Genomic DNA, 15,724 nt, shown 5'->3' with positions numbered 1-15,724 from the left:
ACAATCGGCTCAATTAGATAAGACTAATTAAATTAAAATCTAATAAATAAAAATACTTGACGAAGTTATATAAATAAAGTAGAATTTTCTTCTATTTATATAAAAATATTTTCATGTATTTCATTTAAAATTTCAAAATGCGCTGCGACTATGCTTTCCATTTATCTTTAACCAAGGTCAATTACATTAACTTGATTTTTTTAGAAAGATTTAATAAGTAGACTTACATAATAAAATACTTTTAAAAAAATCGTTTATAAATTGTATATAAATAAATTAAGGGTCCAACATAATTCACTCGTTAGTTCTTAAAATAAGTAGTCATAAATAGATTTTAAATATATTTTGTGTATTTTTAATTGAAATTCAATCATTTAATTAAAGTATGCGTAGTGGCTTGCAAATTAAGCACAAATTTATCTATTATAAATGTTACTAAATCTAAAAATATACCTCTAGTACCTTACTAAGCTTTAGACATTTTAAGGCTTATAGTTTTAATCTTGAGCAATAAATTTGTTAAGTATTATTTATATTCGCATGTAAATTTTATTGTACATTCACTTTCACTACAAATATAATGCGCTCATCACTTTTAAAACTATTATGTAAAATTGCTGATAAGAAATAACTTTGTAAATATGTAAATAAAATCTAGTGGTAACCATTACCCCATTTCAGTACAATTCTAAAATATGTAGAATCATAACTGTAAAATTTCTAGATGTTTTTTTAATCAAGTTAAGATTATTTTTTATATTGTAAATACTACTTTAAAATTTCACAATTGACCATCTATAATAACCATAATGGCGATTTAAAATTTAAGATTTGTAAAATCTTGAATTGTTAAAATGAATCTATTTAAAGTAGCTTCATAAGATATTGATTAATCATCAAAATAGTCTGACATACTGTATTCAATTTTAGCACATTAAAAAGAATTGTTCTTCCAAACTTTCAAGCAGAATGTCACCTTTGTACTATTCATGGAAAAATCTCAAACATTGCCTTAAAACAAATTGTATCCTTTCTCATCTATTCCATCATTAATAGATATTCATTGTAAATCTGAATAATAAAGTAGAAATTGATCAAAAATGTTTTAATTTCTTGTGAGGAGAATCCATACTTAAATAAAAAAAAGTTCATTTCGTTACATTTATTTATTCATATTGATGTTCTTTATATGTTTACACATTGAAGACAAAATTCATCTTCTAATAAAATTGTTGCTACACATTTGATGCAAGTATTTTACATCAGCACATTAGCCTACTATTGAAAAATATTAAAATAGCTCACTTCCATTTCTTATTCTCATAATCCCATTTAGACGAAAGCCCAGTAACTGGATTTACTTCTAAATCAAGCATACGTTTAAGTTGGGCTTTCTTGCTCTCTTCAGAGAATGACTCGGGCAATGGAGCATAAACTAAGAATACAAGAAAAACATAGTAAAGGCGGCACTTTTAGGTTAATAACAATATAATGCAAAACTCACCAAAATGCTTAACACCCAAGTAAGCCCATAATGCTATAGAAACACCAATCAATGCCATTCCAATACAGAATTTCCACTCACCAGTGGGAGCATTCATTTCAGCAAAGGTGCGACAGAAACTGGCACGGTATAAAGCTTTTTTCTCTTCCTGGCGGAAGAAAATCACATGTTTTACTAACAAACTGGAAACAAAACTTCAAGAACTACCAATGTCTTAATAACAAAAAATAAACTATCCCGATTTGAGATGAATTCTTCTATCTATTGTTAACAAAATAAGTTGGTAAGTAGTTTGGTAGGAACGAATGTAGGATCTGAAGGTTTTAAAAGTACAAATCGTCACAAAGATCTTATAAATCTTACAATTGTGAGTTTTTTCCAATCTCCCTTCTCTTTTTCTCTTAAAGCAGCAATTTCAGGAGTGGTTTCCTTCCACCTGATGGCAGGCATTGGGAAATCTACACGGTCTACGTAGACAGGGTTTCCATTGAATCCATAGCCCACAACTTCTCGTTTACCGTGGACTGTGGGGGCAACTTGAGAGTAGCATCTTGATGATTGGCGTACGAGGGTTTGCAATGCCAAAGTACGACCTGCCATTATGCCTGGACGAACAGAAACACGGTATTGTAATATTATGTAATGATACATAACCTATTGTGTCATGTTAAGAATTCGATGTCGACTGTATTAGACGATGCTATATAAAAAGTATTGAGTAGTATAAATATGAATGTACACAATTAAATGCTTTCATCAGCCTCTAGGACTAACATTTACCTAATTTCGATATTCGTTAAATTACGTAATTTTTTCAATGCAAAAATGACTTGTGTATTGCATTAGTACGAAGAATTATTAAAATGGATCACGAGAGTATTAAAAAGCACTTATAAATCTAGTATTTTTATATTTTAACTCACCTAGCAAATAGAACAGAAGGCAAAAACTGTCAGAAAATTCCACTTAACTTTAATGATCACAGATATCAGAGTTGCCAACACACTTACAAAAATGCTAACTTCAAGCACAAGAGGGTGTGCTGATGAACTGTCATACTCCGCCATTTCTTCTTAAACTGTCAAGTAATTAGTTCACAGGAGCGAATTTTGAACTGCTTTAAATATTTTATACATGTCGGGAATATTTAAATTCCTCAAAACATTTAATATTCTACAGATTTAATTAAACGATTTTATGCATAATTTAATTAAAACTAATCAAGGATTTAATTAAAAACTCTTAATTAACGCGAGATTAAGTTCATTCACAAAAATCTCTTGACATTTGAAGCAATTGATTTAGCCAAATGATCGCTGCCCAATCTTGTACAATTTAAAGCGCGAAATTCAAACAGAAAATTTAATCTGCAAACAGTATGAAGTATTGTTATATAAAGTATATTGTTCAAAGTGAATAAATTTGCTTGAAAATATTTTTTTTCCAATTAAAATTGTTCATAAAATTATTTTAGCTCATTAATAAATATTTGATTTCAATTTTATACTTAAAACGAGCTGAAAATATAAATTATATGCAATAAGCTTTTATAATATAATAATAATTTATACAGTTATCAAAGACTCAAATACAATTTTAATTGCCCGAACATAATTATTACTAACTGAATTAATAAATATCAACTGGATTACTTCATCATCAATTACATTTTAAATCTAAATAAATTAATGGACATATATTGCATTGCATTACACATAATTCTATAAAGATCATTTACGTGAAATACTTGACTTGATTTGATAAAAAGATAATATAAAGAATATCATATGTAATTAAATCTAGTCTTTAAACATTTACACTGTCGTTTCACTTCTTCTCAAAGATACAAAGGCAACTTGCTCAGATATTTATATGTATGTATGATATATATATATATATATATATATATATATATATATATATATATATATATATATATATATGTCAACAGATTGTTCCAAATCTATTTTATCAACAGGTGTGAAACTGTACAATGTCAAGTTAAAGGTACTCCTAAAGTCTGCGTTGGAAGTGGTCCACTGCAAGGATTGACTTAAAAGATACTCAGGATAATAGATAAACAAGCCTGATGTTCAGGGTAAAAAACTTGCAAACTCCTATAATGAAAAAAATGACTTCTAATAATAAAATAATAAATTGTATTAATACTAAGATTGCTGGCACAGACAACTTTAATTTGCCTTAAAGTATATTTATCAAACTATAATTAAAATGGATTTAAAACTTATTTTATATCTTAATTTCCTTATCTGTGATTATAATGATCATGCTCAGATATTTCATCTTCCTTAATTGTGCTTTGTAGGTTAGTTCCAGTTAAAGGTACTCCTATAGTCTGCATTGGAAGCAATCCATCGTAAGTTCTAAGCTCAGAAAATGCACAGCATGATTCATTGCAGACATGAAAAATCTGAATGGACACATCGTTCTGGATTCTTGGAATTTCCTATACTGGAAATATTTTGGTTGTAAAAATGAATAATGATATCTTATATTACTAGCAAAATTAATTAATATAATAAACTATATCATATAAAGAAGTCATATGAAAGTAATAGTCAAACCATTCTTATTTTTGGCGGTAAAGTTCTCAAAAATTACTTTATTATTATAAAAAATTGTATTAATTCAGATCATTCAGTATCAAATTACTTAAATGCTTGTAATTATACTATTTTAAATATTAAATATTTAAAGAATATATTTATTTTTATAATGTTAATGAAGTAAAATATTAAATATTTTACATTTGCTTTTTGTTTATGAAGTTACATCTATTTTCCTTTCTTAGTTTTGTGGTTTATCTATTGTATTTGTAGGTATCATAAGGAAAAATATATGGTATTACTATCGGGTCTTTCATCTGCATGTGATGAAAAATGTTCACGTCTCCACAAGATTGTATAAATGTATATAATATAATTATTCATTCTTATTTTGCAGTATAAGCACAAAATTATAGTTACCTATATTTATATTTTTAAAGATTTCAGCATTTGGAAATCAGCATTAATTATACTTGCATACTTCTATTAATATATGTATCAGAACTTGTCTTTTTATCTCTGAAGTACAGGGACAATCCTGTTACCATCCCGAACAATTATTATTCTCCAAAGTATGTATACTTGCAACAGTGAAATAATCCACAACACTATAAAATAAAAATTCTGTGAAATTATTGTTAATAATTAAATACTTGTTTTTGAAACATATATATTATAATGTTCTTATTATTTTTAAACTCAATTCATTCTAAAAGTATTGTAATAGTAGAAACTTGTATGCATACTATTCGAAACACAAACATAAAAGGAATTGTAAGTATAAATTAATAAAGAATTTATCTACAGTATCACTTATAGTGAATTCATTCATTTGATGTGATTCAACTACATTGAGCAAAAGGTACTTTTGTACAGAATTGTGTTTCTTACAAAAACTATATGCATTTCTCAATATTTTTAACTCATTTCATTAAAAAATATTGATGTTTTATGCAACTACAACTGGAGTTTAATATACTGACATTACTATTTTGATTTATCATTTTATTCTAATCTATTATCACATGAATTGACAAATTCATCGGAATTGTAGTTCGATATTTAAGTTTTCATATGAATAAAATTAAACTTCCTAAAACTATTATATATAATAGTATATAAAATGTTGCAAAACTTACTCGATCTTCTATTCATCATCTTTGTTTTTCTGTTTAATATATATTTCTGAGAAGACATTTAAATACAACAAATGGTATGCCTTTACATAATTAATTATAACGCCAGTTTATAAAAATTTGGAAATAATTAAGAACCATATTAAGGCACGATGCCACAACTTAGTTTATTTAGTAACAGTATACGTATACACAATATACTCCTCTTTTACCTATGCATATACATAAGCACATCATAAACTCATAAAAATATATAGACATGATATATATTCATATATAAATTTTGGATATTAAAATATCTCGCGGCCCCAGAATTTTCCTACTCGACCCAAAGTTTAAGAAGCCCTGTCCAAGACACTAAGTTTAAAATTAAGTTGGTATCACTCATTAAGTTGTTGATCATAGTCTAGAGTTGGTGAACATGACTGTCAAAGTCGGTATTAACAGGCAGTCAAGTTGTTACTTAAAATTTTTACAAACATACAAATTTTTCCAGTAATTTATTAAATTAAATGAAACTAAAGAAAAAAAGTTAAATATTAATGCATAAAGCACATTATTCGTTTACAAACTCTTAACGATCCCTGGACACTTAATTAATTAATTAATGTTTTAATAAAGCGTTAAATATTGTGTCATGACGTTTATGTGATTCCGTTTCGAATATAGTTAAGTGCAATATTGTTTTGTTATTTTAAGAAGACCTCTACACTTCAGGAATTACTTGTTTACACAATTCTGTTTATGATTATCGAAAATAAACGCTTTGTTGGTAAGTAAACTTGAAATGTTTTCTAACTGTTAAGGCTTAGACTTAATACAACAGTAAAGGGCTAAAGATGGCGCCCACATTTTAGGAACTATTTTACTCAATTTAATTTATAATTGTGAAATATAAACGCTTTATTATAGAGTAAACTTAAAATGTTTCTTAACTACTAAGTGTCCATATAACAGGAATATACATTGTACATGATTGCAATAAACATTCTTAAAATCAGTTCAATGAAAATCCAAAAATTCATCAACATACCAGAGTGTTTAATTTCAATCATTCCAAAACCTTTCGTGGATCATACTTCTGCAATCAGTATAATTGGTATTTATACTATATTTTCAATATTTATTTAGTTGTACATTTACATTTTTATAGAAAAAGGAGTTCATATAATAAAATGCAGGTAATGACAAATGTTTGGATTGAGAAATATAGTGAATGTTATGGTCTATTTCAAGCCTATATTTCCTGTTTCAAAATAGATTGCTATACAAAATTTAAATGTGTAGGGTTTGTAAAGTACATTTTTTTTCCTCAACACATATTAAACAAATGAACAAATGGACTTTTAATACTATTACTCATTCTCGTACTATTATATTTACAAACACTGTTATATACTCTCGTACTATTATGTACACAAATACTATTACTCATTGACGTACTATATTATATTTACAAACACTGTTATATACGCTCGTACTATTATGTACGCAAATACTATTACTCATTCACGTACTATATTATATTTACAAACACTGTTATATACTCTCGTACTATTATGTACACAAATACTATTACTCATTCACGTACTATATTATATTTACAAACACTGTTATATACTCTCGTACTATTATGTACACAAATACTATTACTCATTCACGTACTATATTATATTTACAAACACTGTTATATACTCTCGTACTATTATGTACACAAATACTATTACTCATTCACGTACTATATTATATTTACAAACACTGTTATATACTCTCGTACTATTATGTACACAAATACTATTACTCATTGACGTACTATATTATATTTACAAACACTGTTATATACTCTCGTACTATTATGTACGCAAATACTATTACTCATTCACGTACTATATTATATTTACAAACACTGTTATATACTCTCGTACTATTATGTACACAATTACTATTACTCATTCACGTACTATATTATATTTACAAACACTGTTATATACTCTCGTACTATTATGTACACAAATACTATTACTCATTCACGTACTATATTATATTTACAAACACTGTTATATACTCTCGTACTATTATGTACACAAATACTATTACTCATTCACGTACTATATTATATTTACAAACACTGTTATATACTCTCGTACTATTATGTACGCAAATACTATTACTCATTCACGTACTATATTATATTTACAAACACTGTTATATACTCTCGTACTATTATGTACGCAAATACTATTACTCATTCACGTACTATATTATATTTACAAACACTGTTATATACTCTCGTACTATTATGTACACAAATACTATTACTCATTCACGTACTATATTATATTTACAAACACTGTTATATACTCTCGTACTATTATGTACGCAAATACTATTACTCATTCACGTACTATATTATATTTACAAACACTGTTATATACTCTCGTACTATTATGTACGCAAATACTATTACTCATTCACGTACTATATTATATTTACAAACACTGTTATATACTCTCGTACTATTATGTACGCAAATACTATTACTCATTCACGTACTATATTATATTTACAAACACTGTTATATACTCTCGTACTATTATGTACGCAAATACTATTACTCATTCACGTACTATATTATATTTACAAACACTGTTATATACTCTCGTACTATTATGTACACAAATACTATTACTCATTCACGTACTATATTATATTTACAAACACTGTTATATACTCTCGTACTATTATGTACGCAAATACTATTACTCATTCACGTACTATATTATATTTACAAACACTGTTATATACTCTCGTACTATTATGTACGCAAATACTATTACTCATTCACGTACTATATTATATTTACAAACACTGTTATATACTCTCGTACTATTATGTACACAAATACTATTACTCATTCACGTACTATATTATATTTACAAACACTGTTATATACTCTCGTACTATTATGTACACAAATGCTATTACTCATTCTCGTACTATATGTAAAGAAAAGTTGGCTTGAGATATTAATTAATTCACTAATTTGTATTTACAACTATAGTTAAACTTATTGAAAATGACAACATATTATTACGAATTGATAGTGTATGCTTTCAAAATTAAATAATTTTTATTTTATAATAATACTACGGTTTATTACGGTGGCGTGCATATAATTGTGGTTTTAATTCGTTAATTTAATTTGTTTAGACTTCAGAAAGTTCATTGAAAAATTCTATTTGATCAATCTTTTTGGATCCATAACAAAGTAACGAGCTTTTCACTTATATCCTTTATTTCGGTATATTCTAAATACAGTAACCATTGAAGAACAAAACAGTTACGTTCTTATTTTCAATTACACTTGTCTCTTTATAGAGAATAAACTTCGCTCTTCCCTAAATTTAGATTTTTACTATTTAAAAAAAAATTGAGAATATCAAAAAATTGAGAAATTTCTTTTTATAGATATATTGTGATTTTTTAAATATTTTTATAGTTCATATGAATGCGACATTCATATTACGATTAATAATCTTTTTTTTCGGATTATTTGGAGGGCTGAAATCAGTGCGTGTCCTTTATACGAAGAAATGAGTTTATGAATGGTTTTCATTGAGAAAAAAATATTCGAAGATATATCCATGGTTTATTTTGCAAATTTTTTGCCGTTTTAATTTTTTTAAATTTTCAAAGATATATCCAGAGTTTATCCAAAGATATAGCTATGGTTTATTTTCATGGTTTGCTGTTCACGTTTTTTTTTTAAATATAATCCGGAACTCATTGGACTCTTTAATGAAAGAACAAAATTATCACGAGTGATGAGCTTTCAGGGTTGTTGTATCACTGCAAAACAACTAAATCTTTGGTCATCGAAATTTTACTAATGAAATTAACTTTTTTTTCGCATTTTCAAAATGTTTTGACTGAGTCTGATAGATTTCGAGGCGTTCATTTCGAATATAAAATCAGTTTTTGGAAAAATTCACTTCCCTACGACCAACTTTTTTCGTGATTTTTAAAATGTTTTGATTGAATTTATCAGATTTTGGGACGCTGTTTTCAAAATGCTATCCGTTTTTAGATAAATTTACATACTTCTGCAAAAAATCAAAATCTTTGGTTGTAACATCGAATTGTTTTCAAAAAAATCAAGTTTTTTTCGCAATTTTTTGAATGTTTTAACTGATTTGTATATATTTTGAGGCGTTGAGTTTACAAAATGTAAACTCGTAGTCTTGGGTTGCAACATGCAGTCCATGGTTTTAACTTGATATTTATTATATTCAAATTGAGTGAATTGAGTTTAAAAAAAAAGCATGAAAAGAATGCCTTACAATTCCTTAAGAAACCATAAATCCTGGTGCTCCCCTATAATAGAGGAAAAATATAATCAACAACTAATTGGACAAAGTCTTTTTATTGAGAAGGACGAAATTATCCTGTTTCATGAGCTTTCAGGGCATGTAACACTGCAAAACAACGAAATCTTTGGTTGCAACATCGTAATTTTAGAATAAAAAATGGAATTTTTCGAAATGTTTTGGCTGTTTTTAAAAGATTTTGAGATGCTGATTTTAAAAATTCTATCCGTTTTTGGATAAATCCATATACACTCTACGAAAAACCGAAATCTTTGGTTACAACGTCGAATTTTTTGCAAAAAAATCGAGTTTGGTTCGCAATTTTTAGAACGTTCTAACTGATTCCGATAAATTTTAGGGCGTTGATTTCGAAAATGCTGTACGTTTTTTGGATAAACTCCGACGCATGAGTAGAATATCAAATTCTCGAAATGTTTTGACTGATTTCAAAAGATTTTGGGATGCTGATTTTAAAAATCCTATTCGTTTTTAGATAAATCCACATACACTTCGCAAAAAATCAAAATCTTTGGTTGCAAAATCCATTTTTTTTTTACAAAAATCGTGTTGTTTTTCGCGATTTTCAAAATGTTTTGATTGGTTTTAATAGATTTTGAGACACTGAATTCGAAAATGTAATCCATTTTTAGATAAATCTAAATTCCTCTGCAAAAAATCGAAATCTTTGTTTGCAAAATCAAAATTTTACTAATGAAATGAACATTTTTTTTCGCGATTTTTCAAATGTTTTGATCTATTCTGATAGTGTTCGAGTCGCTGATTCCGAATATGAAATCAGTTTTTGAAAACAAAAATTCCTTCTACCTCTACGACCAACTTGAAGTTTGAAAAATTGTCAACTTTGAAGCTGATTTTAACTATGAAGACGATGATAAATTTGTATTTTTTTGGTTTGGTATAAAGATTACTAAAATTACTAAAATTACTTACTAAAATCTTACTAAAATTCAGTGCAAACTAGTATATATATTTGGATACTAAAATTTCGTATAATTTTCAACTGAAGCGCGAATTTGTGTCTGTGTACATTTTATCAAACAACTTGAAAATTTTGTTCTAGTCATTTCAATTTATCCATATTGGTAAAAAATAGATAAAATTTAGATTTATAATTACTAAACCATATTACAAACATAGACTGTTATTCATGCTTTTTTTAAAACACATTCTACTCAATTTGTAAATGATACCAAATTATTCGATCATAATAAATGATGTATTCTGCAAATTCATTCTTATTACAGGTGCTTATGACTTATAAGAATGCCTTATAATTGGACAAAGAAAATGCCTTACAACCTGGGTCTCTCCTATAATAGAGGGAAAATATAATCAACAACTAATTGGACAAAGTCTTTTTGATGGAAAGGACAAAATTATCCTGTTTGATGAGCTTTCAGGGCGTGTATCATCAACCAAACAACGAAAACTTTGGTTGCAACATTGTAATTTTAGCAAAAAAAATAGATTTGTTTTCGCAATTTTGGAAATGTTTTGACTGATTCCAAAAGATTTTGGGACGTTGATTTCAAAAATTCTATCCGTTTTTGGATAAATCTACATACACCCCGCGAAAAATCGAAATCTTTAGTTGGAAAATCGAGTTTTTTTTAAAAAAAAACGACTTTGTTTCGCGATTTTCAAAATGTTTTGATTGGTTTTGATTGATTTTGGGACGCTGATTTTGAAAATATTATCCGTTTTTGGACAAACCCACATACACCCCCTGAGAAATCGAAATCTTTGGTTGCAAAATCAAAATTTTACTAATGAAATGAAAATTTTTTTTCGCGATTTTCAAAATGTTTTGACGATTCTGATAGTTTTCGAGGCGCTGATTCCGAATATGAAATCAGTTTTTGGAAAAAAAAATTCTTCTGCATTTGTTACCAATTTGAAGTTTGAAAAATGGCCAACTTTGAAGCTGATTTTAACTATGAAGACGACGATAAATTTGTATTTTTTTTGGTTTGGTATAAAGATTGTACTTTAGTCTGAACAATGCATTCATTAAAATTATTAATTTCATTCATTAAGGGCCTTAAAATTGCATTTGAAAGTCACGATTTTGGCCAATTTTGGCTGCCCCTGAAAAACCGGTTTTTTCAATAACATTTAAAAAAATTTTAAATTACACCAAAGTATGTTTGGCTTACTGCTAACCAGGCGTAAATACGAATTTATTAAAAATTATCCTCTTTCTATTATTTCTTATATTATATTATATTATATTATATTATATTATATTATATATATATATATATATATATATATATATATTATATATATATATTGTCGATTTTTGTAATACTGACACTCAATAAATATAATTATTTATCTATATGTCTTACTTATTTACATAGTTAGAAAAATTGACTTTAAATTTTTTTCAGATAAATGGGGTTCGAACTAGCGAACCTCGAATTGTTATTCTGGCCTGAACCGACCGTCACTTTACGACCTCGCCCATTCACACAATTGGCTCACAACTTTTTTAGGAAGCTTATATCTTCATTATCAAAATAAGACTTTTATTTTTGCAAATAGAGGAAGGGTTCTTTATAACCAATTGGCCGAGATCGTTAAGTTGCCACTACGGTTGCTCATTGTTTCTCGGTTCAAATCCCAAGATGCTTGAAAATTCGAATGTATAGTTTTTCATAAATATCAAATATTAGTTCAAAATATTAAATTCAGGTGTCGCATTTCGACCTTGACACTTAGTAAATTTCTGAAAAACCAAAAACTCAAGTTTCGCACTTGACTGTAAGAGAGATACATAGAGAAAAAAAAAAAAAAGAGGAAGCATTGGGGAAAGAGAGAGGTAGAGGCAGATGATGAATAAGAGAGATGTGTATGATACATATTCTTTATTAAAAATCAATATTAATACAATATGAGAATAAAAATAACTTTTATCATCAATAACTTAAATAGCCGAGCGGGTTTAAGTGACCGCATACTCGGTGAAATCGCTCTGGAGGCAGGCACAAGGTGAGACGGATCGAGTCCAGCTGAAGGCGACGACGACCAACTCGGAAGCAGAAAAAATGGAGCAGTGCTGGTAAATGGCTGTTGGCAGGCGCAGTGGATCCTGAAACGAACACACGAGGTGATGGTCAACCTGAGGTCCATGATGCGAGAGGTTACACGCAGGGGGACACATTGCGGAAGATGCATGCCGGATCCAAAAATCTACCGAAAAAATCTCAACATGAAAAAAAATGAAAAAAAATGAAAAAAAATGAAAAAAAAAGGAAAAAAATGGGAAAGGAAGGGGAAGGAGGAGGGGAAGGGGAGGTGGAGGAACCTAAAAAAACCCCCCTAAGTCCCAGATGAATTTTTCTCTTTTCTGTTCAATGCTGAAACTTTTTTATGTTTTTTAGTGTTCCCTCACACCAATTCCCAAAACCAACACTCGAATGAAATGAGGTCAACGTTGAAATTTTCACAACGAGAAAAAATTACTGGGACTTAGTTAAAATTTTTAACTTTGTCCCAATAAAATTTTCTCGTTGTGAAATATTCAATGTGAGCCTCATTCATTCGAATGTTGGCTTTGGGATGACATAGCATGCAAAATTAACTCGTCTGTCTTAATTGAAAAGGTTTCAGAAAATTTGGACTTAGAAAAAAAAATTATCTGAAAGAACTTAGAAAATAAAAATTATTCGAAAAAATTATAATCAGAAAATTTGGACTTAGAAAAAAAAAATATCTGAAAAGACTTAAAAAAAAAATTATTCGAAAGAATTATAATCAAAAAATTTGGACTTATAAAAAAAAAAAATTATTCGAGAGAATTATTTAATTAATCGATGAAATGAAATCATATTAATCAAATTAAAATCGTTTATACGACTTGATAAAGCATGTGAAACCTTTACAATTAATCGAGACAAAAACAAACGTAGTTGACTTGAATAATATACAAATTATTGGAAAAAGCTAGAAAAGAAATTCAATAAAACTTGTAAAATGAAATAATAAAAAATATTCAATGTGAATATAAAACTTCAAAACTGTTTAAATATGATTGTTATCCTTAATAAATAAAACGAGAATAAATAATTTTAACAACTTGAATCAGAATAATAAACTTGTTAACATAATTACGTTTTGTCTAATCATTCAAGTCAACTCTTTGAAACTTTGATTGCATGTCTTGATCAAAATTGTTTTTATCAATAAAAGAATAAAAATCTATCATTTAGCTATGCAGCAATATAATTGAATAAATTTAAAATTAAAATACAGTAAAAGACTTTTAAAAGCTGCATTTAATTAACAATTTGGTAAGTTGTATTGAGTATTTGAAATATTTGATCAAAACCAACAATCGTGTTATCCATAAATAAGAATGTGCATGCAGACAATGTCGCTACAGGGGGAAAACATATGATTCTTGATATTGGAAATGTTAAATACAAATATTTTTTCTGTATAATAATGAACAAGAAGTGTGATAAAAAAGAGATTTTTGTAACAAAATTGTAAGTAAATTTGTAATTTGTAACAAAATACCATCAATTTAGGAGTTACCTAAGGAAGGATTCTAGGACCCCTTCAACAAATAAGTAACCAATGCTTACAAAAAGCTGTATATAAATAATTTGGTAACAAAAATTTAATATACATATAAAAGTTCTGAATTCCACACAAAATCAGTTCATAGTGTTATTTATAGAGCAAAAGAATCTCTGGTTGAATATTATTATGGAATTGTAATAATATAAATTACTTTCAGCGTCTTTAAGAGAAATAGAAACTTTTCTCTTTTAATATATATTTAAAACAAGTATAAAATGCACTTGAATAAATAAATAAAAAAAACTGAATCAACATGTTTTCCCCATAACAAATTAAATAAGAACCAAGTTTTTCATACATATGTCTGCCAAATAAATTTAAAATCTTTTATTTTCAAAATAGTTGTAGTTGAATAAACAAAAGATAAATTGTATTTTATGCATTAAAAATTAATAAAGTATACCTTATTAAGAAAATGATATTGACTCAAATATTATAATATAAACAATATTTTCAGCAGATACATGTATATAACTACAGTAGAACCTCGAAACTTGCATATTTTACTAGTGTGTTCTGATGTGCATATATACATTAATAATACATTCTCTGTTTTGACGTGCATATATACATTTTAAAGGGTGGTGTTATCCCTTAAAGATAAAATAGATATTAACGAATCATTAAATTTTGTCATACACTTGCAAGTTAGATAGTAAAGAGGGGAGTAAAAATCGGAAAATGAACAGACCAAAAAATTAACTCTTAGAAGAAGCTCTATATTATTCGTAAGCAACTTTTCTTATTCATTGATACTTTACGTACCACCTGAATATCTTACCTCATGATTAATATAATATGTATAATGTAATCGAATTGTGAAAAAAAAGCGTTAATTTTCTAATAAACATCGATTTTTGTTGATGTCTATGTATGTATTTATTATTTTTGATAAACAAAACATTATTCTTCATAATTTGGATTATCCGGATTTCAATTATTCCGGATGCCTACCGACAGCAATTAGTCGGATAATCGAGGTTCTACTGTGTATTAATAATGCACAAGCCAAAAAATTATATTTCACTGAAGACGACAAACAATATTGTGTCGAACATCAAAGATTTTCATAATTATTTGATTCTTGTTTGAATTCAAAATTAAGCTAAATATTAAATAAATAATACGTTAAATGCCTGTATATAATATCAGAAATATATTTTTTGCCTCGCTTTGTATAAAACATGCTCTGCACTTACATTGTTAGAAATCCTCTGCAGCAGCTAGCAGAAAACAAAACTAATACATGAATCACCTCCGGAGCATCTGCCAGAAATCTCCAGTACTCGACACAATATCACTACTTTAGAACCACTACATAACTTTGTCTTTTACAAGTCTATTTGACATTTTACAATTGTCCGAGTAAATTCTCTACGAAACACACAAGACACGATTTACATTAGAGACTTTTGTGAACTTAAAATTGAATAAATAGATATGTGGAAATGCGCTACCATAACCTACAAAAGTATACACATTCATATATAAATTATACAATTGCTAATTGCATATATATAGATAAAGGATACATTAGCA

At 27.6% G+C, this 15,724-nt stretch overlaps 1 protein-coding gene across 2 annotated transcripts; it reads right to left on the bottom strand.

Annotated features, from left to right (window-relative positions):
* Positions 1-1,157: 1,157 nt before the first annotated feature.
* On the bottom strand, positions 1,158-2,512 carry LOC113382691. 2 transcript variants are annotated; one of them, XM_026620920.1, is made up of 4 exons: positions 2,428-2,512; positions 1,868-2,109; positions 1,505-1,652; positions 1,158-1,435 (listed from the first exon to the last, which is right to left on the bottom strand). In XM_026620920.1, the coding sequence occupies exons 2-4, from the start codon at positions 2,102-2,104 to the stop codon at positions 1,302-1,304; spliced, it is 519 nt and encodes a 172-aa protein (XP_026476705.1). In that variant the 5' UTR covers positions 2,105-2,109; positions 2,428-2,512; the 3' UTR covers positions 1,158-1,301. The 2 variants fall into 2 exon arrangements, with proteins under 2 accessions (XP_026476705.1, XP_026476706.1); XM_026620921.1 differs by lacking the exon at positions 2,428-2,512 and adding an exon at positions 2,285-2,420.
* Positions 2,513-15,724: the final 13,212 nt, after the last annotated feature.

This window comes from Ctenocephalides felis, unplaced genomic scaffold (assembly GCF_003426905.1).
Source record: "Ctenocephalides felis isolate EL2017-DRISC unplaced genomic scaffold, ASM342690v1 CF-g0.4_SCAFFOLD_03570, whole genome shotgun sequence".
NCBI lineage: Eukaryota > Metazoa > Arthropoda > Insecta > Siphonaptera > Pulicidae > Ctenocephalides > Ctenocephalides felis.
This window is presented reverse-complemented; position numbering and strand designations above follow the sequence as displayed.

What these genes read in the sequence shown, in the direction of transcription:
- LOC113382691 (XM_026620920.1), bottom strand. Translation starts at nt 2,104, where the DNA reads ATGGCAGGTCGTACTTTGGCATTGCAAACCCTCGTACGCCAATCATCA. An exon ending in ATTGGAAAAAACTCACAATT is followed by an intron (nt 1,653 to 1,867) that starts GTAAGATTTATA and finishes TTCTTCCGCCAG; the next exon opens with GAAGAGAAAAAAGCTTTATA. An exon ending in CTTGGGTGTTAAGCATTTTG is followed by an intron (nt 1,436 to 1,504) that starts GTGAGTTTTGCA and finishes TTGTATTCTTAG; the next exon opens with TTTATGCTCCATTGCCCGAG.